The sequence below is a fragment of the Telopea speciosissima genome, chromosome 5 (genome assembly GCF_018873765.1).
Source record: "Telopea speciosissima isolate NSW1024214 ecotype Mountain lineage chromosome 5, Tspe_v1, whole genome shotgun sequence".
Lineage (NCBI taxonomy): Eukaryota > Viridiplantae > Streptophyta > Magnoliopsida > Proteales > Proteaceae > Telopea > Telopea speciosissima.
Genome location: NC_057920.1, coordinates 65720205 through 65746918, shown reverse-complemented (window position 1 = coordinate 65746918; position 26714 = coordinate 65720205). Strand labels below are relative to the sequence as shown.

The 26714-nt window shown below is 38.8% G+C and overlaps 2 protein-coding genes across 2 annotated transcripts; both read left to right on the top strand.

Annotated features, from left to right (window-relative positions):
* The first annotated feature begins 12540 nt into the window (after positions 1 to 12540).
* On the top strand, positions 12541 to 19174 carry LOC122662231 (magnesium transporter MRS2-4-like). Its single transcript, XM_043857808.1, has 4 exons — positions 12541 to 12907; positions 15970 to 16403; positions 17107 to 17388; positions 18640 to 19174. The coding sequence occupies exons 1-4, from the start codon at positions 12592 to 12594 to the stop codon at positions 18916 to 18918; spliced, it is 1311 nt and encodes a 436-aa protein (XP_043713743.1). The 5' UTR covers positions 12541 to 12591; the 3' UTR covers positions 18919 to 19174.
* A 2060-nt stretch (positions 19175 to 21234) lies between these two features.
* Positions 21235 to 26357, top strand: LOC122663297 (magnesium transporter MRS2-4-like). Its single transcript, XM_043858980.1, has 4 exons — positions 21235 to 21589; positions 23355 to 23740; positions 24802 to 25065; positions 25897 to 26357. The coding sequence occupies exons 1-4, from the start codon at positions 21235 to 21237 to the stop codon at positions 26170 to 26172; spliced, it is 1281 nt and encodes a 426-aa protein (XP_043714915.1). The 3' UTR covers positions 26173 to 26357.
* Positions 26358 to 26714: the final 357 nt, after the last annotated feature.

Below are 26714 nucleotides of genomic sequence, written 5' to 3'. Positions count from 1 at the left end.
AGACCATACTCTATATGAACTATGATTTGTTGATGAACCTACCTTAATTCAATCTCTGCATCCTCCTATAAACTGATTTAATTGTAAAGAATTCGATCATTGTTGTTGTCCAAATAATTGAATCTTCATCTCGGACCTTTATCTCGTCAAGTACAGTACACCCTCAAGTGCAGCAAAAAGATATATCTGACGGTGCACATGCACTTGGGAGGAGTGTTTTAAACAAAAGCACTTTAAGGTGCACCGTTAGATATACCTTTTTGGTACACTTGAGGTGTACCGTATTTGAGGTGATAAAAATTCATCTCTTCGATCAATGATTCAAGTGGGTCAAATGAATCTTCAAAATATCGAGTCAACAATGACTAGATCAAAGATGGTAGTTATCAAATCACTATTCCAAGAACAAACTCTTGCTTTAGGAGATGCAAGTTGAAATTATTTTTTCAATCCTAATCCTACTATGTCGTCAACTTGCATGTTTCAAAACTCAAAAAAATCCACCAACATGAACGACCAAGGTGACTTCTAGGTGACCTATCAAACTCATCTCTAATTTAAGCAATCTTTAATGTGGGACCTCGTCGGTGACAGAATATTCTAATCTTTTGAGCATAAATACATACTATAATATAGTAAATAAAAGGAAAAAGATCTCCCCGTTGGCAATACGTAGATTTCTTTTCATGCCCTCTCACATAATGAGTCATGATTCCTGCACTGACATTCTCTTTCCTTAGAGACCATATGGGCTTTCTCTATTACTAAATGAAACCGTTTATTATGTCATGACTGGTGTTACGCGGGACGACATTCACATCCCCTAAATAAAATTATATCAAATAAAAAAGGGTTTTTCAAGCCAAGTTACGTAGCCTCGCATTGGGAACACAAGCCAAACATCCAAGGGGAAGGGTAGGGTGGCCATTTCATTGGCCTGCGTGAGAGGGCAATGTGGGGCAGCGTTCTATTTCCCTTCTCAAATATTACTAACCTACTTGGATCAAAATTATCATCTTTAATAATTAATATCAACCATATTATGAAACATAATCAAAGAGAAAAAGTTTCATGCACCATGGGTGAAGAAAAAGCACATCCATCTAGCGTCACAAATGTTTTACCCTTATCTTATCAAAAAAAATAAAGATTCTACCCTTATAGTATAAAGTCTATAATACCCCTTAAATATATCCTGATACCCTTCCTCACACACTTTGTGATTTCAAATAGACTTTTATCAGTTCTATTTTCTGGGCAGTTTCATTTCTTTAAGTTCTTCTAATAGAGGGGGTAAAAATGATCATTCTACGCCAGCTCCGATGGGATCCATCACTCTGTATTAGAAGAACTTAGAAAAATAGATCGGACAGGATATAGATCAGATAAATAAACGATTTTAAACCTTCGATCAAGGGTATTTTCCTTGACCGTGGACCAACCAAAGAATATGACAAGAGAGATTTTTTTAGATCACGTGGAAAATGCTCAATTCACGAAAAGAAATCACTAGAATCGACCACTACAGCTGGACCCACCTATGTATAGATATGAGGCAGGCTTGCTTTTCAAATTAAAAATTTTCCGTTCATCAAAAAGTAGAGATAGTAAATTTTCGATTAAATTTGGTCAATAATTTGGTTTTGCCAGGCTGGTCATGAGACTCACAACTTGGCCGGTCGGATCTGAGCCATTGATACCCTCGCCAAATGACCGGTTCATTAGACGAACCGGTCTGATCCACTTGCAAGACACGGTCCTTTGTTCAAAAGGTAGGCAGGAAGCCGTTTGGAATGGTAAGAAGATAAGGAGAGACAAAAGAGATACAATTAATTAATTAATAATATTTTGCTTTTTCCACATTGCGTCACATCGTGTGACGCAATAGAATCCTGTCTCTTGACCTTCTTTTACAAGCACCCCCCCAAACATCAATTCTGTAATCTCACCATCAAAAGCTCTCATAGTGGTCTCCCATTATTATAAACGTTAGAGGCTCACAGCTCACAACCACATGCTTATTCCTCTTCTTTTAAATAAGGGAAAGATCAGTGGTCCCTACCTGCAACTGGGTCTGAGGCTTTTCCCCCACCCTCCCAAGTCCCAACCAAACACATTATTAGTAGTAAAGCTTCCTATTACCAAGTATCCTATTACATGTGATCACTTTCAATGGTGTCATTGTAGTGTTTATTAAGGCTGTCTTTCTTATGTATTCTTAAAATGCGTCTAAGATTAAAACAATGAAAAAAAAGGGAATAGGGTTGGTACATCACCCGTGTGTATCGTATGCTAATATTTGTTGTGTCTATGTCTTTGTTTCTCTTTTTGAAATGACCCTTTACGCCTTCTGTATGATGCTCCCGGCCTATGCTATCATTGGTGTCGTCTACTAGCTTATTGCATGCAGATAGTATGCCTATTCATTCCATTCCGTAAATAAAATTAGGGCAAGAAATTGTTGTTTGATTGTGTAGTCCCTGGTTCAGTGTCAGGCCAATGAAAGCACGCATAGCAACATCAACATGGGTAAGATATTTGATTTTATAGAGGGTGGAGTAGTAATTTCACCTTTTGTGTGAAGGCACAGGGACCACACAATTAGGTAGTGTTCTTTTTCCCGTAAAAATTGTTTTTTTTTTGGTTTGGTATACATTCTCGTTCATGGATTTTAGAGAATGCGACCCATTCTGAAACATGCTATCTCATTTCACATTCTGACTAAGAAAGAGAATAGTGCATTCCAAATGAAATTCTCATTTTGTTGTAAGAATGTATTCTAAGAATACATACCAAACATAGCCTACGCAAATCTAGTTGTTGTTTATGAATCAAAGAAATCACAACCATCCATTAATGGAATATAGAGATGTCAATATGGGTTTATTTATTAGTTGTTTAAGAATAGATCCATTTTTTAAAATTTTTTAACTACTTGTTTAAATCTAGGTTAGGTCCATGTATTTTTATAGCTTGACCTATTGTTTTTGCATCGTTTAGGTCTTCTCATTAGGTCTAGGTCATGAATGGTGTAGATGGTCCCAAAGCTGACCAAATATCCAATATCTAGCTAGTTAGGAAATAGATTGAAATCCACCTTCACCTTGCAGGATATGCACTTTGCCTCTTCTCTATTTCTCCATGCTAGAGGTATTATACTATACATGAATAGATAGCTTACATTAGGGTTGTTCAATTTAGCAACCACCCGATATTTTCTTCCCTTCCCCTCTCCAGAAAAAAATTAAATAAATAAATAAATAAAGATGTTAAAGTGTTTCACTCATGTATTTTTTTGGATTGCAAACTCATGGTGGGCACCAAAAAGGTTCTTCCTCTAGAGACAGCAGCGATCGTTGATGATACGGACTGTCAATCATATTATAGACGTCTTGGTAAGGAAGACCCTGTCTATCATGTGTATGACAGATTGATCATATTCCAGTATTCCACTCAGTGGCTTCAGGACTTACTCAGGTCTGATGTCATTGATTATACACATGTTCCCATTCAGCAAAATCCTCTTTCACCCAAAAAAACAAAAAACTCACGGTAGGCAGTATTTTTATTAAGCCTCTGAAAGAGGGGTTACAATGGCTATGAGGTCTTTCGGAAAAGAGGACTCTCAAACCAAAAGCCCATTTAGCAATACAACAAGCGATAACCGGCCTTAATGCACACATCAATACTAATGGCATGTGACAGAGACCTACTACACTATAAGAAAATGGGCCCACTGGGTTAGGATATTTATATCAATAACCTTACTTGTCACATCATCACTTGTGACACATGGTCAAAACCTACAATTTAATCAAATGATCCTATTAATTAGGATCTGATGTTCTAGTGTATCCATAACCTTAGTTTACACACATCATTAAGGAAAAGGATCTTGTCCAGTCGTGGCGGGAGCTAAACAGTCTAACACCGCTAAACGACAAGAAAATCATGGGTGGGATGATCAATTGGTCATTTCACGGGGGGGATCCCACCTGAGTCCCACAATGAAATGATCACACCACCCCTGATTTTTCTATCATTCAGCGAGGCTGGACCGACCAGCTCCCACCACGATTGGACAGATCCAAGTCCCATCATTATTAGTGGCACGTAACAAAGACCTTCACAATAAGTAAATGAGCCCACTAAGTCGAACATTCAGATTAACCCTACTTGACACTAGGGCTGTAAACAAATAACCGAAATCCGAATCTGAAATATCTCCTTTACTTATGAATGGTCGAACATATCCTCCACTGTTGTGCAATACCCTTTCCCGCCCATTGAAAATCGTGGTCAAGAAATCCCCCTTCACCGTGGCATAATGAAAACTCGATCATTTATTAAAACCAAATATCCTTGCGTATCAGTCGTATGCAAGACTCTTGACTAAAACGTAGTAAGGCAAACATAGGAAGCCCTTTCGGCTCCCACCACCCAAAGATCATGGTTCACGCCATACAAAAGGAATGTTCTCTGTGTTGTGCTTTCATTTGCTCTCTACTTTCCTATTCTTCAAGTTTCTTTTTCATTTTTAATTATAGTAATTGTGGTAGTACCTTTCTCAATTTTTTTTTTTCATTAATTGTAAACACATTATAAAACATTAAAACCAACGATTTAAAACTTGAGTTCCTATTTTTGGATTTGAATACACTGATACATTCCAATCACTAGTTGATTTGATTGTTTCCAACTGATCCTGAAGGAATTTGAATGGAAATAAAGGTAAAAGGGTAAGAGAATGCTAATTGGTTGTGTAGAGCTTGCACCAGCTCGGGGTTAATAAGAACGTGTGCAAGAGCATTTATGAAATATAGTCATGAATGTTGTTGTACTTGAAATGAAGTGTTGCACTAAGTTGTTGAATCAATATCCAATAGACAACATCAAGTAGTTGATTATAGGGTTGAGTCGTATCAATATGTACTCTCCTTAAGGTTTTTAAATGCCCCATTTTCTACAGATAGGATTGACTCACGTTTATACCTCCAAGATAAAACAACCCTCAAAATCATAAAGATTGCACTCCTAAATATGATTACATAAAGATCCGTATGGCTATACTCAGTGGTCGAAACAATGAAGAGGAACGATCACAATGTAGAAGAACAGTACACTGTGATACTTGGAACACTTTATGAACAATATATATTACGTATATGGTACATAAACAATATGTAGTATGAATGGACTCAATATGGAACAAAAAGCATAGGACCAAAGAACGAATTTGTTTCATAATCTATGGCACATCGAATTGTAATATTTATAGGATTTCAAAAGCACTTACGTAGGTGTACGTATGAGTGCATGTAAGTATGTAGGTACGCATACGAATGGGTAGTACCTATACATATGTACTTGTATGTATGGGTGTGACTGAATTCATTGGTACACATGCATGTATGTCTTTACAAGGGGTAGACATTCCAAATTCAAACATTAAAATTTGAATTTCAAATTTTAAACTCACAATATATAAAAATTAAGTAGATTATAACCAATACCCAACCTGAGTCTCAATCCTCGGCCTTGGCTCGGTTCGATGCACGCACGTGTGTGAAAAAACTCCCTTGAACCACCCAGCGCATGGGAGGAGGGATACTTCCCTTTGTCTTCTCACAAAAGCAACTTGCTACAAGTCCAAGGCAAGAGGGCTAAAAAATTGATAAGAACGAATGTTTGAAATAGAAGGAAATGGGTTGATAATGAATTTATAGAAAAGTAGAAGGTAAAACTACAAACAGTTCAAGTGAACTCGCTTAGCCAATCAACTCACAATCATAATGGGAAAATGAAACCATCGTAGAAACTCCAAACTTACTAAATTGGAAGGTAATTCTGCTCTTGTGGAATTTTAAAAATAAATCATATTCTTATTTGGATTGGAGAGGAGAATTAGTAGAAAATACAAAAACCACTAGGAATGAAAATTATGGCATTAGTACAACAACTACTTAGTTCAGTTGGTGAGCCGTGGTGCGCTTCATGCCCATGCTCACCAAGAGATCTCGAGTTCGAGTCTCTTGGCTGGTATCTTATCCCCTCCCCGGTTCGATAGCTCCTAATTACCCAAAAAAAAATATGGCATTAGTCAAACTAATTGCTTCACCTTCAAGCCACGTGTACTAGGTTACAGTTATTATGACATGTAGACTTCTCGCCACTTGCCATGTGGCAAACATGGTTCAACATATGTGAGAAAAGTATTTCAAAAAAAAAATTATAATTTCTAGGCAAACAATCAAAGTATAAAAGCATTGTTAGATTCTATTACAATAAAATTTGGTCAATGAGATAGATGTGGAATTCTAAAGATGGACATTTCACCAATATTGATTTTAAACTGTTGGGGTTTCTTGGTGTGTTGTTTGTCTCTATGCCCCCCCCCCCCCCACCCCCAACTTCGGACTCATTTCTGGGCTAGTTTAAGTACTTTCCTTTCTTCCATTTCTTGTCCTTACATTGTCATTGGTGATTTTAATGAACTCCTCTCCCAGGAGGATAAATTTGGAGGATCTTTTTTCTCACTTCCATCCCATTCGGCTGAAATGCTGTCCACCCTTCTCTTTGACCATTCTCTAGATGAACTGCGGCCCCTTTCCCGCTGGTTTACATGGCGAAACAATCGTAAACCACCACATTGTATTCTTGAACATCTGGACCGTTGCATGATTCACAAAACCTGGGCTCCTTTATTTCCACTTGCTTCTCTCCAACTCTTACCTGCGCTGGGATCAGACCATAACACTCTCCTTCTAGATACCAATCCACCTTTCAAGTCATATAAAAAAACTTTTTCATTTCTAGGCTGCTTGGCTTTCTCACCCTAATTTCTCTCGGTGTGTCACTGATGCTTGGAATGCCAACACCTCTACCAATCTCATGGTGAAAATTAATGCTCTCACTCACTTCATGAAAAAATGGAACTTGGAAGTTTTTGGTCGTTTTGAAACCCTAAAATCTGAAATTACAAACACAATCACTAAGCTTGAAAACCTCCCAATGTCGCAGGATGTGTGGCCCTCCGTTTAATTGAGGCCTATTCTCATCTCAATAGAATCCTTAATGCTGAGGAGATTTTTTGGTTCCAAAAATCTAGGGAACAGTACATTGTTTCGGGTGATAGGAACACCAAATATTTCCATACTATGACATCAAAATCTTATGACTAATCGTATTGTCACCCTAAGAGATCAGGAGGGCCATCTTATATCTGATCCCCCTGTGATGGCAGGGCTATTTGCTTCACTCTTTCAAAACATCATGACCACCTTTGATCTGCTTGATCCATCCTTTGTTGAGTGTCTCTTTGAGCCTTTGCCTCAAACGCCTCTTTTAACAAACCTTGCTGCTATCCCTTCCCTTGAAGAAGTCAAAACTGCAGTGTTCAGTATTGGGGTGTATAAGGCATCAGGTTTTGATGGGTTATCTACAGGGTTTTACCAGTCTTGCTGGAATCTTCTTCACCCTGATTTACTCCATTTTGTTTGACAGTTTTTTCATACTGGCTCACTTCCTTAGGGCATTAATCATACTCTTATTGCCTTGGTACCTAAAACCTCCTCCTCTACTAAGGTGGAGGATTTTCGGCCAATTAGCCTGTGTAATGTTTCTTATAAGATCATTACGAAAATCCTTGCTACTAGGCTGAGGCCTCTCCTCCCACTTTTTATCTCCCCAACTCAATCTGCTTTTGTCAAAGGCCTCCAGATCACTGACAATACCATCATTGCTCAGGAAAATTTTCACTTTCTTAGACATAAACGGAAAGGGTCAACCGGTTACCTGGCCTTGAAACTTGACATGTCCAAGGCCTATGATAGAGTAGAATGGACTTTCCTTCTGGATTTATTCAAATTCCTTGGGTTTGACCCCCATTGGATCCGTCTTGTCTCGGCCCTTTTGCACTGCACTTTCTCTGTCAAACTTCATGGTAGCTCCTTTGATTTCTTCAAACCTACTCGGGGGCTCCGCCAGGGCTGTCCACTGAGTCCCTATCTCTTCCTCCTCACAATGGAATGTTTCTCTTGGTTGCTGCAGTCTTATAGGCAGTTGAATTTGTTCAAAGGAATAAAAATTTCAAGATCTGGTCCAGAACTTACTCACCTATTCTTTGCGGATGATACCTTTCTCTTTTGCCGCGCGACCATGGCTGATGTCCACACTATTAAAGCTGTTTTAAACCTTTTTGAAACTCTTTCAGGTCAACAACTTAATATAACCAAGAGCAGCATCATGTTTAGTAAAAACACACCTTCCATTCTCAAGAAGAAAATCTGTAGAGCTCTGGATATGAAAGAAATGGTACTGACTCTAAGTATCTATGCACCACTTTGTTCCCATCCCGATCTAAAACCTTAACACTATCACCCATTCTTTCCAAGATCCAAAATAAGTTATCCAATTGGACGGCGAGTTTCCTCTCCTAAGCTGGCCGCCTCACCCTCATTAAGGCAGTTCTCCCTTCCATACCAACATACCACATGTCATGTTATCTCTTCCCTAAATCTGTGTGCTCTAAACTTGACTCCATTTGCTCAAACTTCTGGTACACTGGCTCTCCTGCAAAGAAGCATCTATCACTAATTCCCTGGTCTTCAATTTGCCGGCCAAAGCGTTCTGGTGGGTTAGGGCTTCGTACCCATTGGAACCATAACCAGGCCCTAATTACTAAGCTTGGGTGGCGTTTACTCACTGAACCTGATTCACTCTGGGCTCGAGTACTTAAAGGAAAATATTTTGCAAAGCAATCCTTTCTTGACCCGTCGACCACCTTGAAAAGAGGGTCGTGGACATGGAATAGTATTCAAACCATTGCCCCAACTTTGCGAAGTCTAATTCGTTGGAAGATTGGTGATGGCTCTTCTGTCCTTATTTGGAATGATCCATGGGTCCCAAATGAAAATTTCACATCTCTGTCTCAAGTTATATCACCAATTTCACTTTATAAGAACGTGAAGGAGCTCCTTATTAATCGGGAGTGGAACAGACCACTCGTGGTTTCTCTTTTTCCATCGCCAATTAGCCAAACCATTCTATCTATACCACTATCAGTCACACCCTTTGCGGATTACATTTTTTCCCCGTTGGTAAAATCAGGGAAGCTCACCACTAAGAAAATTGCGGCTTTTTTGGCAACTCGGTCGAATTCCCCTACTGGGGCTTTGCTGCCGTCATTTTGGACAAAGCTTTGGCGGTTACCGATTCCACCTAAATTCACCCTCTTTGCCTGGAAATTGTTACATGACGGTATCCCAACCCGTTCTAAACTAGTTTGGCAGGACCAATCAGCCAATACTTGTCCGTTCTGCTTGACTACACTTGAAACTACTTGGCACCTATTTTTCTCTTGCGAAATAACAAAAAGGATATGGGCGGCGGGGCCGCTTGGGCTACGTACGGAAAGGCTCACTGGTACCTCTCAGTTGCAAGCCCTTTCTAATTTGTTTCAGACCTGTACAACAATTAGTCCTACTGATTCATCTGTTTTAAGTATCTTCTGCATCACCTTGTATTTTATTTGGATCCATAGGAATCAGCTTGTTTTTGGCTCTGACAACCTTAACCCTCACCGGATGATGAACAACATTATGCGATGGGTCCACGATTTGGGTCTACACTCACCACCCCTCCCATTCCCAAACCCTTCTACACAACCCACAACTCTATCTCTAACACCCCCTACCCAAAATCGGGATATTTGCAGTTAAGCTTGGTGGATACATGTGTCATTATATCTAATGGTAGCTTCTGTCACTTGACCTCCTTTGGGGGGTGGGGCTGCTTGCTTATTCATAACAACAAATTTTCTGCTTCTTCTATGAACTGTGGTCCTGTAGGGTCAGCCCAGGAGGCGGAGCTGCGAGGACTCCAAGAAGGGCTCCAAAGAGCACTTCCATTGGACTGCAAAGAAGTAACTGTGTGGACAGACTCCCAGGAGGTGGCAGATTGGCTTGAACATCCAACAGATCATCAATGGCCTTATCACCTCTACACTTGGCTTTTTGATATTTCCCAACTTATTTCATCCCTTGGGTCTGTAAGAATTATAAAACAACCTAGATGTTATCTTACTCCAGTAGATAAACTCTCCAGGTATGCTAGACTTAACAAAGTAGTTTCAGAGGACATTGATGTAAATCTTGCTATTATGTTTTAATGACTAAGTTTCTTTCTTCGCCCAAAAATATATATATATATTGATTTTAATCCAATTGGTCTTAGGAGGGGGACACATGAATTTCCAAAGTTCTCGGAGCCTTGGGAAATTAGGAAATAATACCAAGTTCATGAAAACTTCCCCCTCCGATGGTCACTTGACTATCTCATTCTCAGTTCATGAAAAATTCCCCCTTCGACTATACCTGACTGAATTTCATACACAAATTTAATAGTCAAACTCTTCCTTGACGAGAAGGCTTCCAAGTAAGGAAGATCTTAATATGGAGGAGTTTTGGATGCTCTACACTAGGGTGCGACTAGAATGGGCCTGGGCTAAGCCTAGGGTCCCATGGACCCATGCCCAACTCTAATGGGCTAAGGGAGGACCCAACTTGGCCCCCTCCCTTATGTCATTTTCATGTAAAAAAATAAAAATTTCAATACACACACTGATGGGTCAATAGACCCCAATGGTCTCACTCCACTCCAAGATTCCAGCTTACCTATTGGGGCACGATTCTATCTCTCAACCACCTTAAGTAAGGGGGGTAACCCTCATTACGATCATCTGAATTCTCTCTGTTTTAACTGTTGCTCTGAGATCTAACTTAAGCACTGAAGTGAGATCATCGACGATGCCCGATACTCTCTACTAATCTTGTCTTTGCAGGTAGAGCTCGCTCCAAGAGGTTTCTTGACGCAACACACACATATTACATATGGAATGTATATATAGGGTTGGGCTAGGTTGGGCCGGCAACAATCCAAGGTCTAGCTTGACCAGACTCAAGGTCTAAAAATCTCAACCCTAGTTCACCCCATAGGCTAAAAATCTCAACTAATGCGGTAATATTTTTTTGGTCGACTTCAAATAGGGTTGGACTTGTCAGGCTGAACTAGCACCCTATTTTTCACTTCATATGAAGACTAACTTGAGGATTGGTTAAAGTAACGAGTGCCCTAGCCCAAGGAAAACCCCTTTCCCAACCTATTTATTTTAGGGACAATTTCTTAGATCTAGTAGATAAGAACGAAAATTACAAGATAAGTAGTTTTCAAATTTGTTTTATATCCACTACTTTCCATTTTGAAAAGATTTACTCAATACCCAAAGTTAGTTAATAGTCATGTCATTTAAGAATAGAATAAAAATACCCCCAGGGGTCAACTTAGTTGACAAAAGACCAACTCCTCAAATAGGAGGTCATGAGTTCAAACCACCTTGGGGCCTATCCCCATCCCCTCCCCCCCTACGATTAAAGCTCTCCAATTCCCCCCCCAAAAAAATAATAGAATAAAAATAATTTTCAAAATTGCCCCAAAATCCTATTTTAATTTTAAACCAAGATGGGGAAAATAGGAGGGAAGGGGCCCACAACTTTCTCTATCTCTTTTTTTTTCTTACTTTTATTTTGTTTTTTTTTTAATGACTGAGTTTCCTTCAACCAACTCTGAATGAGATCTCATTCATTGTAGAACAGGAGATGGTGGGAATAGACATTGGAGGGTATTTTGGAACATACTAAAACCCTAGGAGGGGTTGGTGAAACTTAGGATGGTGGGTGTACCATCTTCTTTTTTCTTTTTTTAAATATGTTTTTATTTTTTTATATATTCCCACAATTAAGATGTACTTTCTTTCTGATTCGATGTTATAGCTTTGTTTTTATTATTTAGAGGATAACAGTCATTTACAATTAAGATGCACTTTTATCAGATTTCACAGTTTTTAAAACAACATCCTTCTCCCTTCTCCTTTGTTGGGAATTGGATAACTTTAATAGAGGGGGGAGATATGGGATGAGAAAAGGTCCCAAAGTTGTTTGAACTCATGACCTCATATTTGAGAAGTTAGTCTTTTGCCAACTGAGGTGGGGTTCCCAAAACGAACTTTCTTATAGGCAAAGAGTGACTTACAAATCCATACGGTTATCCATACCATCGTTGTCCACGTGGAATTGAATATCAGATTCCAATCTCACGGTTTCCATTATGCACAAATTTAATTTCCTTTAACCAATAACCGTAGCAAGTGCGCAAGCAAGGACACCTCTTTCCTTTTTCTACCTGAAAAAGAGGGATTCGGTTCCTCTGCAGCGCACGTCCAACGGTAGGCTGGCTGCCACGATGAGCATGTGTGATGACGCCTCACGCAAACGGCCAGACCTGTACGAACTACGAACCCAATGAACTCCACTCGGGCCTAACTGCTCTGACAGTGAAATGGTGGATCTTTCACTGTGGGCGATAATTTTCCGTGAAATGGTAGAAGTAAAAGGAATTGAAGAATATTGGTTCACTGTAGTCTGTAGTGTAAACTACCCATGAAAAACGAGGGAATTAAAGCGAGCTTGAAAGCTGATTGAGAGTCATTTTCAGAATCTGTGAGAAATGTAGAAAGAGAGAGAGAGGTAACGAGAAATGGCGAAAGGGCCCTTCTCGTTTTATCGGAAGATCGGACGGCGCCGGCCGAAGAAGACGACGGACATGCAATTGCAGCCACTGAATGCTCATAGTAACGACAACGACAATAACAACAATAGCAGCTCCGTAGCCGTCGTCTCTGTAAAGGGCAAGAAGAAGAATGGTGGGTCTCGGCTTTGGATGCGATTCGATCGATTTTGTCAGACTGAGCTGCTTGAATGGGACAAGAATGCCATCATCAAGCGTGCTTCAATTCCAGCAAGGGATTTGAGGATCCTTGGCCCTGTCTTCTCTCAGTCTTCTAATATTCTTGGTAATGATCATCGATGAATGATTTTTTTTTTTTGGTAACTGGTCTCTTTGATTGGGATTTGGGTTCTTGAGGGATTGGAATTTAGTTACTTGGTTAATAATTAAATGGTTGATAGAAGAGGATCAAGGGTGGAAGTTGGAGTTCTTGTGTTTCTGGGTTTGTGATTGCTTTACATGGGTTTTATTTGGCTAGTTTTGATTAGTGTGGTTGGTGGGCCTTTTGCTCTGTTTCTTCTTTTGGGCAAATTGACCGCATGGCTTAAAGCACTCAATTGCTCTTGCTAGACGAGACTAGGTGAGAAGTAAGTGATCATTAATTGATTATGAACTATCATTTTGTTGTGTTTGACTAGGCCTGCTTCCTTGTCTGTGTTGATTGCATTAGCAATATTACCCCTTGTTGTAAAATAATAAGAAAATTTAAGACATATGAATCACAATAACCTTCACATAATTTGGTTTTTCACATTCATGTATGTCAATAACATATGAGTGTGCTCTTTGTGGGAAAACTATAACCCCCACATTTTGAGTTTACCACATTTATACATATAAGTCAGTATAACATACTAGTATACTATGAGTATGTTCTTGGTGGGATAAATTGTAACCCCACACTTCCATTCTAATTGACCAATGCAATTTTACTCGCATATCAAACATGGCATGTCTCTCAATAAATATCCATGACTCCACACATGCATAGATACTGATAGAGTATCCGACGAATATGCATTATACACAGTCATTTGTCCCAATGCCACTTTTCTTTGGTAGACAACCAGTGTAGCCAAGCTACTCGGTGACGCAGATTTATTAGCCGATCCTCGGATTTATTGTACTCCAATCACATAAGTACACCCTATAAAATTGTCTTTCAAGCATTCATTTTAGTCTTGCATAAAGAAACAATTCAGAATTTAACTTTGTACAATAACCCAAAACGAATCCAACTTGATCCAAGAAATTAGATAATATACAATTATCTCATAGATGGGCCGATAACAAAAAAAAGAATCTCAATTTTTTATTTCTATGGTACCATGACATTGCCTTTTTCTTATTTCTTCCCTTTTTTTTTAAAAAAAAGTTTTATATCTTCTTTGTAGTTCAGCCCTGGAAATAATAACCATTTGTGTCCTACTTCCAATGCTCCATGCACATGCAGTGAATGAGGTGGCAATGATTGAGCATGTTTGATGTCATATTTCGTAAAAATGTTGAACTGATTTGGATTGGCTGGGTTAATTTGAGGATAACTGTCTGATGCAGATAAGTTACTTAGAGGGCTTATTTTATTGGGAATAAGCCTTGGATTGGGTTCTATACATGTTGGGCTTTTGATCCCATGGGTTTACTTTGTAATTGGCCAATTTAATGAGCCTAAAATATGGGTAAAAAGTAGGAAAAGGGGATTTACTTCATTAGTTTAGTTAGAGTTCTATTTTGAATCTGTTTTCTTTATTATTTCATTTTCCTAGTCATTCAAGCCTGTGGAACTTGAGATCCTACCATTGTTTTTCAGTAATATTTGGAGGACAAATTTCTACCAATATCCCCTCCGTTTGATCCCAATTTGGGTAGATCTGCTAGCTGGTTTGAGTCCTATTCCTTAACCTTCTAAGTCTGAACCTAGTTTCTAATTTCATTAGTTTGCAATATCTCCGCAGCTTGTACCCCCCTTTGGTCCGAGACTTCCAGGGTTTGATCACCCCTTAGAGGTCTACTTTCGGTTGGTGATTGAACCCCATCTAGTGACCATTATTTAGGGTTTGAATATCTACTGTTTACAGACCTGATTTTGGTTTCTATTATTGACTGTAGGTCTGAACTTAGAACCTGTTGGGTATAATTATTGAGATCCTGATTGGGATTAGATCACTGTGACTTGGTCTTACATTATTCCAGTTTGGTGATAACTTTTCCTGGCAATCCAAACAGTCCGGACCAATAGATGTAATCAGCCTGCATAAGATAGAAATCAAGCCTTCCATCCTTGAAGCTTCTTTTGCACCATATCAATCACAGGGGCACAATCTCCAACTGAAAATTTTCTTGAAATAAGAGGAACACCAAGATACATAATTGGTAACTTAGTGTCAGTGAAACCTGTTAATTCCAATAGCTGCAGTCTGCTGTCTTGAGTGATGCCCCCCAAAATAATAGAGAACTTGTCCTTATTGGTAACTTAGAAATCGTGCCTTCTATCTTGGGTATGCTGAATGGGGTTCTTGCTAATGAGGAATGGGGTGATCACTTCATGGAGGCAAGTATGGTACTGCTACCTAGATCAGCTGCGGACTATATAACTTTTCCACCTATAGTGGGAAGACAAAGGAGTGGTTTACCTTTATTGAAGTTCTAAATTGGTGAGTTTCAATATCTTTCTGGTACTTATTAAAAGATATTCTACCCGTGAAGATCTATTCTGAAGTTCTTGAATTATGGTTGGGTCCTTTTGCCTTAATCTGATTATTACTTTGACAGCTTACACATTCAGGATCAAGCTCTTGACTTGCGGAAGACAGTTGTTATTAATCTTTATTAGTTGCTTGAATATTTATTAATCATCAAGTTTTTTTTTTAAGGGTGGGCCTTGGTGCAATGGTAAGGTTGCTCCATTGTGACCAAGTGGTCACGGGTTCGAGTCTGGAAACAGCCTCTCTGCGAAAGCAGGGGTAAGGCTATGTACATTATGACCCTCCCCAGACCCCGCAATGGTGGGAGCCTCGTGCACTGGGTACGCCTTTTTTTTTTTTTTTTTTTTAATCTTTTTATCTTTAGTTATTTCAATTCTGATTGATATTCTATAAATTCAACCTGAATACTGTTTCCTTACCTAGCTGGCTGGTATTTTCTTTGTGAGGATTGACTTTCTCTTGCAAAATGTATATTCAACCTCTCTTGAAATTTCTAATTATAATATACTATAAAGGAAGTATGTGAAAGCTTCTTTCTGAACCATCTCTTTCCCTCTCCATTCTCAAGAGATAGGTTAATTTGTTGACTTCATCTTTCCTTAAGCACAATTTTCACTCAGTATTTACTCTCAATTTTCTGTAGCCAGAGAGAAAGCCATGGTCGTCAATTTAGAGTTCATAAAAGCCATAGTTACTGCTGAAGAAGTGCTGCTGCTTGATCCTCTGTGTCAAGATGTTATCCCTTTTGTGGATCAACTAAAGCAACAACTTCCACATAAAAGCCCATTTAGGATTCAAGAGGCTGGCCTAGCAGAAAGCCGGTCTACACCTGGTGGACAGTGGTTGCCTGTTCCTGAAGCAACTGAAGGTCTACAACATGAGCTTCCGTTTGAGTTTCAGGTCCTGGAGATTGCATTAGAGGTTGTTTGTACATATTTAGATACTAGTGTGGCAGGTCTTGAGAGAGATGCTTATCCTGTCCTGGATGAACTAGCGAGGAATGTTAGCACTAAGAATCTTGAACGTGTCCGAAGTTTGAAAAGCAACCTTACCCGTTTACTGGCACGTGTACAAAAGGTAAGGCTGATCGATTTTGTTATTTTTCGCTTATACTATTTTACTCTTTTGCCCCTTTCTTTGAGAGTATGATATGGTATTGGCCTATTTCCCACGGTTATTCAACTCAGTCTGGTGGCTCTGGCCCAGATTAAATGAGATTTAAAATAGGGGCTGGACACTTTAACTAGTTATGAATAGATTTAAAAACAGTGAAAAATATGATTCAGTTGTGAGCCTTATTCATTGTCACCATGACTCTTTACACCATCATAAGTGTTGTAGACTTGTAGAGAAAGTATGGGATGAAAGAGTTAGTTTTGAAGGGTTCAAAACTGAAAATTAAATGTTTAAGAAACAAGGCTGTAGACTTTGGCCCATCAACTGGTTGGATTGTAAATTTACAAGTGTTTAACGAATTTAAATAAAAGAGCAAATCGACCATGCCAACTGATTGAATGAACATTCAAACCATTGTTGTTTATCATTGCATGTGCTCATTGTCTAAGCAGTACTGAAAACATTATAATGCTTAATGCTGCGGTGAGACCCATCCCCCCCCCCCCTGTGTGATGCAGCTTACTTTTCTAGTGGCAGTCAAAATTTGTTTTATTTATATTTCCGTGGATAGGTACTTTTATGTCTATACAGTATTTTTTTGGTTATTAATCTTTGTTATTTTTCACTACCATTCAATTGGTGATAGCTATCTGTCCTTTGGCAGGTGAGGGATGAGATTGAACATCTATTAGATGACAATGAAGATATGGCACAGTTGTATCTAACAAGGAAGTGGATCCAGAATCAGCAGTATGAAGCAATGATGGCAGTGACAGCTTCAAATAATGTTGTCACTCTTGCACCTAACCCGCAGCAACTTAGTTCTATTAGGAGTGCAAGTTTGGTTACTAGCAATCATACAGATGATCATGATGTGGAAGATCTGGAGATGTTGCTTGAGGCTTATTTCATGCAACTGGATGGGACTCGTAATAAAATTTTATCTGTGAGTTCAATTTCTCTTTTGGAAAATAGCATTAGTGAGTGTGGAATGATCTAGCATAGTTAATGGCGATCTGCTTCCCTCTCTCCAGCGGGCCTTGGTGCAACGTTAAAGGTTGCTCCATTGTGACCAAGTGGTCACGGGTTCGAATCTGGAAACAACCTCTCTGCGAAAGCAGGGATAAGGCTGCGTACATTATGACCCTCCCCAGACCCCGCAATGGTGGGAGCCTTGTGCACTGAGTATGCCCTGCTTCCCTCTCTTCCTCCCCCACCCCTCCCGTTCTCTCTCACCACACCTGGATAATAATATTAGCAAATAACCTGCAGTAACAGACCACAGCTACTAGAAAATCGAGAGTTCTTAAAATTACCACAAAATTCCTTTTATGAAAAACTAAAAATTTTGTTTAGTTATGTCCTGCAATTGCTTTATTGACACACTAATGCTACATTTGATAGGACTGAAATAAAGTAAACAAGACTCTCCTTACTAATTACTACAAAAATTAGGTTTAATTGGGAAATTCCACAGCTTATTGTTATCTTTCAACTCTCATAAAACAATGACTTGGTTGAAGGGGAAAAGGACAGGAGGATCCGATGCCCTGGAAAAATTCCGGAACTTCTGTGGGAAGGCCATATTGAATGGATAAAATCTGCAGCAACCTGATAATGTGATCATAGCTGAAGTTTCTCTCTCTCTCTCTTTAGATATATATATATATATATATATATATATATATATATATATCACTGTTATGACTAAACATGTGTTGGACTCTCTATTTCTTGATCCACTTCCTATATTGTTGTTAGTTTTTCAGATTTTAGAAAGTGCTCCTTAGATTTCTGTTAATCATTATGAAATATGTAACTCAATTCTTAATATTTTTTTTTATTTCGTTTGATATGTAAGAACGTTTGGACTACTTTTACTGCTTCAATTCTAGTTTCCATGGAAGACTTTTGCATATTTTTATGGTGGTTACACAGATTAAGCTTTCCTGAAGCTTTTATGTATTTGCATCTGTTGTATGTGAACATGCTTCCAAGTACTCACACCCGCATGCCTCTAAGCTTCTTAGCACTTACCTTTCCTGTAAGATCATATATATTTATGGGGTTTTTCTGTGATATTTCTTAAGCAGTGGTAGCAAGTTATAGAATTTAATGTTTGTTCATCAAACCCCTGATGTCCATCTCAGCTTTTTGACTCTCTCTTTGTTTCCCTTTCCCCCTCATGTGATTGAAGGTACGGGAATACATTGATGACACAGAGGACTATGTTAACATCCAACTTGACAATCAGAGAAATGAACTTATCCAGCTCCAGTTGACGTTAACCATAGCATCATTTGCCATAGCTGTTGAGACCTTGATAGCTGGAACTTTTGGCATGAACTTAAAGTGCCATTTGTATAAAATCCATGGCATCTTTGGCCCCTTTGTTGGAGGAAGCTCAGCATTGTGTTTCTTGCTTTTTCAGTTAATGCTGGGTTATGCCAGATGGAAAAAGCTGCTTGGGTCATAAATGAACCAACGGAAGGTTATGTTTCAGCTCAATCTTGGAGCTTCGCATGGCCAGGACCTTCTCAATCTGAAGATCTGCATTCATTATTCAGAGCTGCAAACTTGGCAAGCTTACCAGTGTCCTGATGGTGCGAATTCTGGAAAATAAAGGCTACAGAGTTGAATGATGTCATATCAGACCTGCGGTTGTTGCAATTCAGCCTACAGAAGTTATATGACTACTTGTAAGAGCTGTGAGTGAATAGTCGATGGTGCTGTCAATTAGTGTGTCTAGGCAAGGAAAAGCTTGCTTTGTTGATTCAAAAGGGGTTATTAGGTGTAATCACTGCCCTTGAGTCCTCATTGACAAATCATTTTGCTTTTAGGGTAGTCGTACACTGAAATGTACAATTTCATATATAATTTAGTTCACGTGTGTTACTAGAACTCGGCCATGCTTTGGTGCTGTAGTCCGAGGAAATAAGAGGAAATATAATTTAATATTTAGAAAAACCTTTAGCATGTATAAGTAAACTGGAATGGCAGAAACATGATGTTTAGTGTACCCATTTCCAGGAATGTTGGAATGAGGTTCAATACGTGGGATCAAATTTTAGTGACTTGAGGGGTTGAGGGCAAATTAATCTCTCTCCAGAGATTCATTTTCACATAGATCAATTATAAAGGCAGTTAGAAGCAAGTCAAAATAGATTATATTTCTTTCTTTCCCTTTTTTTTTTGGCCCTGTTGGTAAGGTTATGTATATGAATAAACTAACAGAAAGATTTCATGAGCCTCAAAGTTGTTGTTTGTGCAAGGCTGTAGACTGTCTGAAGTTTGATTCACTTGGGAAATTTCCTTCTCAAGTTAAAAATGCATTGATGATAGAATTCTCATCTTGGGTCTTATGTCATTGAGTTGGATCTTATTTATAGGGTCAGTAAACTGGAAGGCTAATCAGCATGCCTTTGAATGGCATGTCTGAAACACCAACTGATGCTCCTTAAGCCTTGGGTCTGATTTATTTTGTCTATGAGAGACAACTACATCTGGAGCCTAACTTATTTGCAGGTTTTGCTACATCTGATATTGGCCATACTCCTCAGCTAAACAAAGATAGAGGTTTAAATCATTAACTCTTGTTGAATGCCTCCTTGGCTGTCTTCTAAATATATTTTCGACAGTAAATTCAAGAACGCGAAAATTCTTGTGTGTGTTATGTTAGGGATAATTCCTCTGGCCTTTGAACAGTACATCAGAAAACTAGTGATTAAATGTTTTTTAAGCAATGAATATATCCAGATCACCCAGCATGGGGTTGTATGTGATGGAAGTGTAAACCATCTTTGAAGTAAACAAGTGATTAACTTCAAAAATTCAGAAAAAGAAGAAAGAGGGTCATCTGGGCACAATTTCTACAATTCTACCTGTAAGGCGATGAGATATCGAGTTTAGGCAGCTGCCGACCCCATGTAGTTGGGATAAGGCTGAGTTGTTGTTATCGGTGCGATTATTTGCATTGCAACTCTCTCCGGTCCTTAGGAGGAGACTGGAGACTGATTAGGAGAGATAATTGGGTCACGAAAATATGCAGAAGTAAATAAACTTGATTAAGATGGCTTGCTATTTTGTAAATAACAAATCCAAATCCAATGTTCTATACCTGACGAGATTTAATTTTCTTCTATTGCTTTTACCTTATTAATGATCACTAATTTGAAGGTCGCGTGCTCTATTCAATTTGTTGATTTTGTCCAATGAAGAAGAAAAGAGTGTCCATGCATCACTCTCTTCAATTTACGCCCACTTGTTCTCGAGAACTGCTCTTTCTGCGAAACTTCCTTTCCTAAACCCATACAATTAAGCTTCTTTGTCTTCCACCCTTTATGTAACATCACGGCGAGCTTCGAGTAGTTAGTGGGGACCACGATGAGTTTTGCTCGGACACCCAAGATATTCTCAAGTCGTTTTCTTTTAGAAGGTAGATTGTTGCAGTGGAGGTTGCATGGCAGCAACTCCAACCCCATCTGGGTTAGTTGCAGATGGGGTCTGCTTGCGTATATGGCTGATTTGTTTAGGAAGAAAAGTCAACGTGAAAAGGTGTGAACAAAGGCATGGAAGAATGAAGATAACATTCTATATATTATAAATGAAACAGAGAGTTACAGACAATGGATCATATGCTCGGGAAACAAATCTGGGGGAATATATATATATATAAGAGGTTTACACTGGGGGAAAATCCATTTGGAATTATGGATTGTACTGGCGAAGGACATACTGGGCAGAAGTTCATATTGGGAATAACAGAGGAGAAGAACGGAAAGGGAGAGAGAAAATGGGGAAGAAACTCTTCTTCCAGAAGAAGAGTGGTGGCCACCACCGCCAAAAGAAGATGAAGGAGGTGCAATTTAGTCTCACCTCGGCTAAAAATGGCAGCAGAAGCACCAATTGCTGCAACATCGACAAAGAAATTAACCCTGTTGATGTTGCTTCTCCATTAGTGAATGGAGGATTGTCCAGTAAGGTAAAGAAGAAAGTGGGTGGAGTGCGACTCTGGATGCGTTTTGATCACTTTGGCCAATCTGAACTACTTGAACTTGACAAGAGTGCCATCATTCAACGTGTGTCGATCCCTCCTAGGGATTTGAGGATCCTTGGCCCTGTCTTGTCTCAATCTTCTAACATTCTAAGTAATAATTATTTAGTAATTCATTTTGCTTTTGATTCTTTCATGTGATTGTTGTTTGTTATTGAATTTTTTATGGACCTTGCTCAATTGGATAGATGATTGATGAAAAATATATGGATCCTATTATCCTATGCTGTTATTTCAAAGTTTTTGAGTTATCTATTACAGTTTAAGAGTTATATTGTGAACATTGGACTTGGTATTTTTATTTTCCTTTAATCTGTTTTGACAGTGTATCAAACTTGTTTAGTTAGACAAATAATATGTAATTGTTCCCATCTCACAAAATTACAAATGGAAATAGAGTATATTATACATCACTAGTATAATTTCTGAAATATTTCAATAATATCAAATTAGAATTGGAGTGGATGTATTGATTCTCTGGTATCTAGGAATCTCTTCTACTCTTCTGAAGTGCAGGTAAGATCACCTGCTGATTGACAAGAGCCTCATCTCCATAGGCTTCTTTGATTTGCTTAATTTGTGAGGAGGAGATATTATAGCATGGCACTCAAATCAATATATTGGCATTAGATGCTCATTCATCACAAGGTCTATGCTTCTACCAGCTAAAACACTTTTTTTCCTGCTGCTTACGGGAATTGCATGGCCCTTGAGCACAAGGGGCCAAATTTGTCACTAACATATTTCTTGCCAATTTAAGTGGCATGCAAGTAGCACAGACAGTTGGCAACTTTCCACGAATACTGATATACATGTGAAAACATGGTATAATGGATTGCAATGCTTTTAAATGGCTTCTTATGTGAGTTTAAGCATGTTGTTTTGATTAACAGACAGCAAAGCTTGTATACATGACTTTAAACATGGAAACCAAAATTGGTATCCATGTTTTGCCACAGCACCTTCTTCCTCGTGTAAAGTGTCAGAGCAACAGCCCCCTGTGCCTGCTCAAGTCCTTGCCAAACAAAGGTTATAAGGATTTTTCTTGTTATTATGGGGAGCTGGGGGAGCTGGAATTTACAGAGGGTTGTGCATGCTCAAGGTTGCTCTATTGTGACCTAGTGGTCACAGGTTCCAGTTGGGAAACAGCCTCTCCGTAAAGTGTGGTTTAGTGAATTCTTTTTTATATTATAGGGAGCCAAAACTTATCTTTCTTGAAAAATGGAAGAAAAAGCCCCTTCGTTAGGAGTTAAAAACCTGCTATGAAAAAAGAAAGAGGGCTAGGATCGACACATTGATTTTTGTCCTAATCAACTGACTTCATCGCGAAAAGTAAGGCTGCATACATTATGATTCTCCCCAGATCCCGCAGTGGCGGGAGCCTCGTGCACTGGGTACGCGCTGTTTTTGTGAAGCTGAGAAGGATGAACATTGTTAATGTCTCTTATCCGATGAAGGCTCTATTTTATGAAGTTCTGCTTTGCAAGTCAGCCCTTTATCGTTATCATTGCTGGCTACACAGAACAGAATATTGACAAAGAAACACCCTACTTCTGGCCCTTGCAAAAAAAAAAATTAGGAACAGAAGTTGCAGTATATTTCTTTGCTCGTGAAATTAAAATAGCGACATGTACACAGACTAATTGTTTTAAGCTAGTGATATTATAGATGGGTTGATCTTTTATTGTGTTTCCCATTTGTTACTTTTCACATTTTTGGCTCATATATTCTGCGAGCATGAACTTATGCTGGTGAAGCATCTGGACTAATTTTTCTGCCCGAGTCTTTGGAAATGTTATTTTTTTAACTGGGAGGAGAAGTTACACTCACTTTTTCTGCTACTGTGGGTGTTTTTGTAGCCAGAGAGAAAGCAACGGTTCTGAATTTAGATTTTATCAAGGCCATTGTTACTGCTGAAGAAGTTCTACTGCCGGATCCTCTAAACCTGGAAGTCATTCCATTTGTTGATCAACTAAAGCAACAACTGCCTTATAAAAGCCCTATTGACATTCAAGATGCTGATGGAGTAGCTGAAGGTCTGCAGCGTGAACTTCCATTTGAATTCCAAGTTCTGGAAATTGCATTGGAGGTTGTATGTACACATTTGGATAATAGTGTGACAGAGCTTGAGAGAGATGCTTACACCATCTTGGATGAACTAACCAGGAATGTTAGCACTAAGAATCTTAAATATGTCCGAAGTTTGAAAAGCCATCTCACCTGTTTGCTCGCACGTGTACAGAAGGTAATGTCGATGGATTCTGTTTATCTTAATTGGATTCTCTTTTTATACTACTTGTGGTTTGTACTCTGATGACGAGAATAAAATTTACCACCTAGTATTTTCTTTACAAGAGTTGGAAACTCATCTGATTAAGATGATTCCATTCAATTTAGGCAAAATAGGCATTTCAAGAGACAGCAGACTCAAAGAGACCATTCCCTACAGTACTCACTACTTATGGTTTAGTTTATGGGCTAGTGATACTAGATTTGAAGGAGATGAGGGTGATATAGTTAGTGTTGCTGCCGAAATCCTCCTTCATCTGGTTCGAACCTGAAAGAGAACCGGAAGACATAGCGGATGAGCGGCCCGAAGCTGACTCCGGGGGGGACTCGCTGATGCCTATGTCAGATCTCAAAGGAACAGCAGTTATCAGAGCCGGAGATGGAAAGCTAGTAGCAGAGCTCAAAGATAAATCCCCTAGACCAGTAGAACGGGAATGGTTTTGTTGAGAGAGTTGCCTGACACTGAATGAAGTTTCCCTATTTATATGATGTGCCTGGAAATGTCTTCTTTGTCCTCTGGAGCACGTATTCCTTGGCAGGTGGGAGATCTGAGCGGGAATGGCTAACAGAATTTGTCAGTGGTTGATCTGGCGTCGTCGGGGGTTGTTCCTTTTGCAGGCCACGTGTAAAGTTCCTTGTGCATGGATCTAGCATGAGGCGCCTGGGTTCATGGGTTCAACCCAGTCTGCCAATCTGGGTTTCATAGGCCCTGTTTGGCTCTTGTCCTTTACACGTGTCATTTGATTATCGGACGCCAGATTTTACCTGTATCAGTTTGTTATTTCTTTCTGCCATTACTTGACATAGGTTGACTCTCCAGGTGACCCTGGTTGATTTGGCCACTCTTCCTTTAGAAGCTGGTATCTATTTGGGTGGAAGAGATATCTCCTCCTTATTTTTTTAAGGATTTGTTTGTGCTTATTTCTTTTGTGCATGTTGAGACTGTTCATTTCTTATTTTTATATGCATTACCTTTTATATATGGTATTGGAGAATGAATTATTTGTCTTGTACCAGGTTAGGAATGAAATCGAACATATTTTAGATGATGAGGAACATTTAGCTCATTTACATTTAACAAGGAAGCAGAAACAGCATGAAGCACTGTTGGGAGCAACTGGTTCAAATAGCATTGCCACTTTTGGACCTAATGTTTCACGAATTAATTCTAATATGAGTGCAAGTTTAATCACTGGAAACCGTTCAGGTGACCATGATCTGGAGGATTTGCTTGAGGCTTATTTCATGCAACTGGATAGGACTCGTAACCATTTATTGTCGGTAAGCCGTGTTTCCCCCTTTGAGGATATTATAAGCAAATGTGGGATGGACAAAACATGCTAACTGTTGATCACATTCATTTTTTCTTGCTTATAATTTACTATCAGTTTGATGAAGCTATATTGCAGTACCATCACAAATTTAAAAACAAAATACGATTACTAAGTGACATAATTGATTTACTAATTCTTTTTGTTGAAGGTTTGATCTCCCTTATTGTCCCAAAGCCAGATAATAAGTTCTGTATAGTTTGGTTGCCAATAAAAAGTGGAAATATTTACCACGAAATTGTTCTCCAATTGCCATTCCACCTTTGTAAGGAAATGAATGCAATTTGTTTCATGGAGAAGTGAAAAAGTGAAAGTGGGTGTTTATCCAATAACAATGTATCTCTTGTTCCCTTATCAACGTCTTTTGTTCGTTGTGTTCCATTTTCATGAAACAATCCTGACTCCTCTGCATGCTGTTGTGAAATCTGTTACTCAAGTTGGTCAAATAGTTTTTCTTTGCAGTTCTTAGAGCCCATGTAAAAGTTCTATTTATTTGCTACTTTATGCACCGAAAGATAAATATGAATGCTGCATGTTTGTTTATGTCCATCCAATGCATGCTGAGACCAGATAGAGCATTCCAAACCATTATGTGCACACACTGAAATGCACTGTGCCATTATGCATGTTTGATGCATGAGATAAGGTACTTTCATGGCGTGCCTTTTGGATATTTCTTATTCAATATACATAGTTTATTAGCCTCTACTTCTCATCATGAAATTCTACGTGATAATCTGAGATACTTTTCATGTTTTTTCTTTTCCTATGAGATCCAAAGGTGCGAGAATACATTGATGACACAGAGGACTATGTGGGCATTCAACTTAACAACCAGAGAAATGATCTGATTCAGCTGCAGCTGATTCTTAGCATGGCATCAGTCGCCTATTCTGTTGATGTCCTGGTAATTGGGTTTTTCAGTGTAAACATTCCTTGTCCACTGTACAATGTCAATGGCATCTTTGGGCAATTCGTTGCAGGCTTGCTTGGGATGGGTTTCTTGATTTTTTTTCTACTCCTGGGTTACGCCAGATGGAAGAAGCTGCTTGGCTAGTAAACTGAACTCAAAATTAATTCTTAGAGCCCCCACATCAGCTGTATACTATTGATGTGATCTGTTGGGAATTAAGACTTGTTAATTAAGTTCATCATTCTGAAGGTTAAAACTATGTAAATTTCGTAATGCATCCCAATAAATCATGAGGGATGTTCTGTAAAACAGAAAATGCAAATATTGTCTAAAGACATGGCATTGTATTTTATAACCTATGGCCCTTTTTATTGTTGTCTATGGAAAGCTACAATAGAAATCCATAGTAACTGCACCAGAGGTTCTATATACTTTCTTGTCTCCAGGTTTATTTTTATACATTTTTCGTTGGCTGACCTGACCTTCTATATTTACAATGGGCAGAGAGATATGTCTGTTTGTGTAGATACATTTCCTTGTAGAGATATTAATACATGTACAGGTGGGAATTATGTCTCTGTATATAGAGTTGTATGACTTGTACCTCTTATGTACAAATGTGACATACATATATCGGTATATGGTTTTGTACAGTCCAACGGGTATGATCATTGCCACAGATCTGG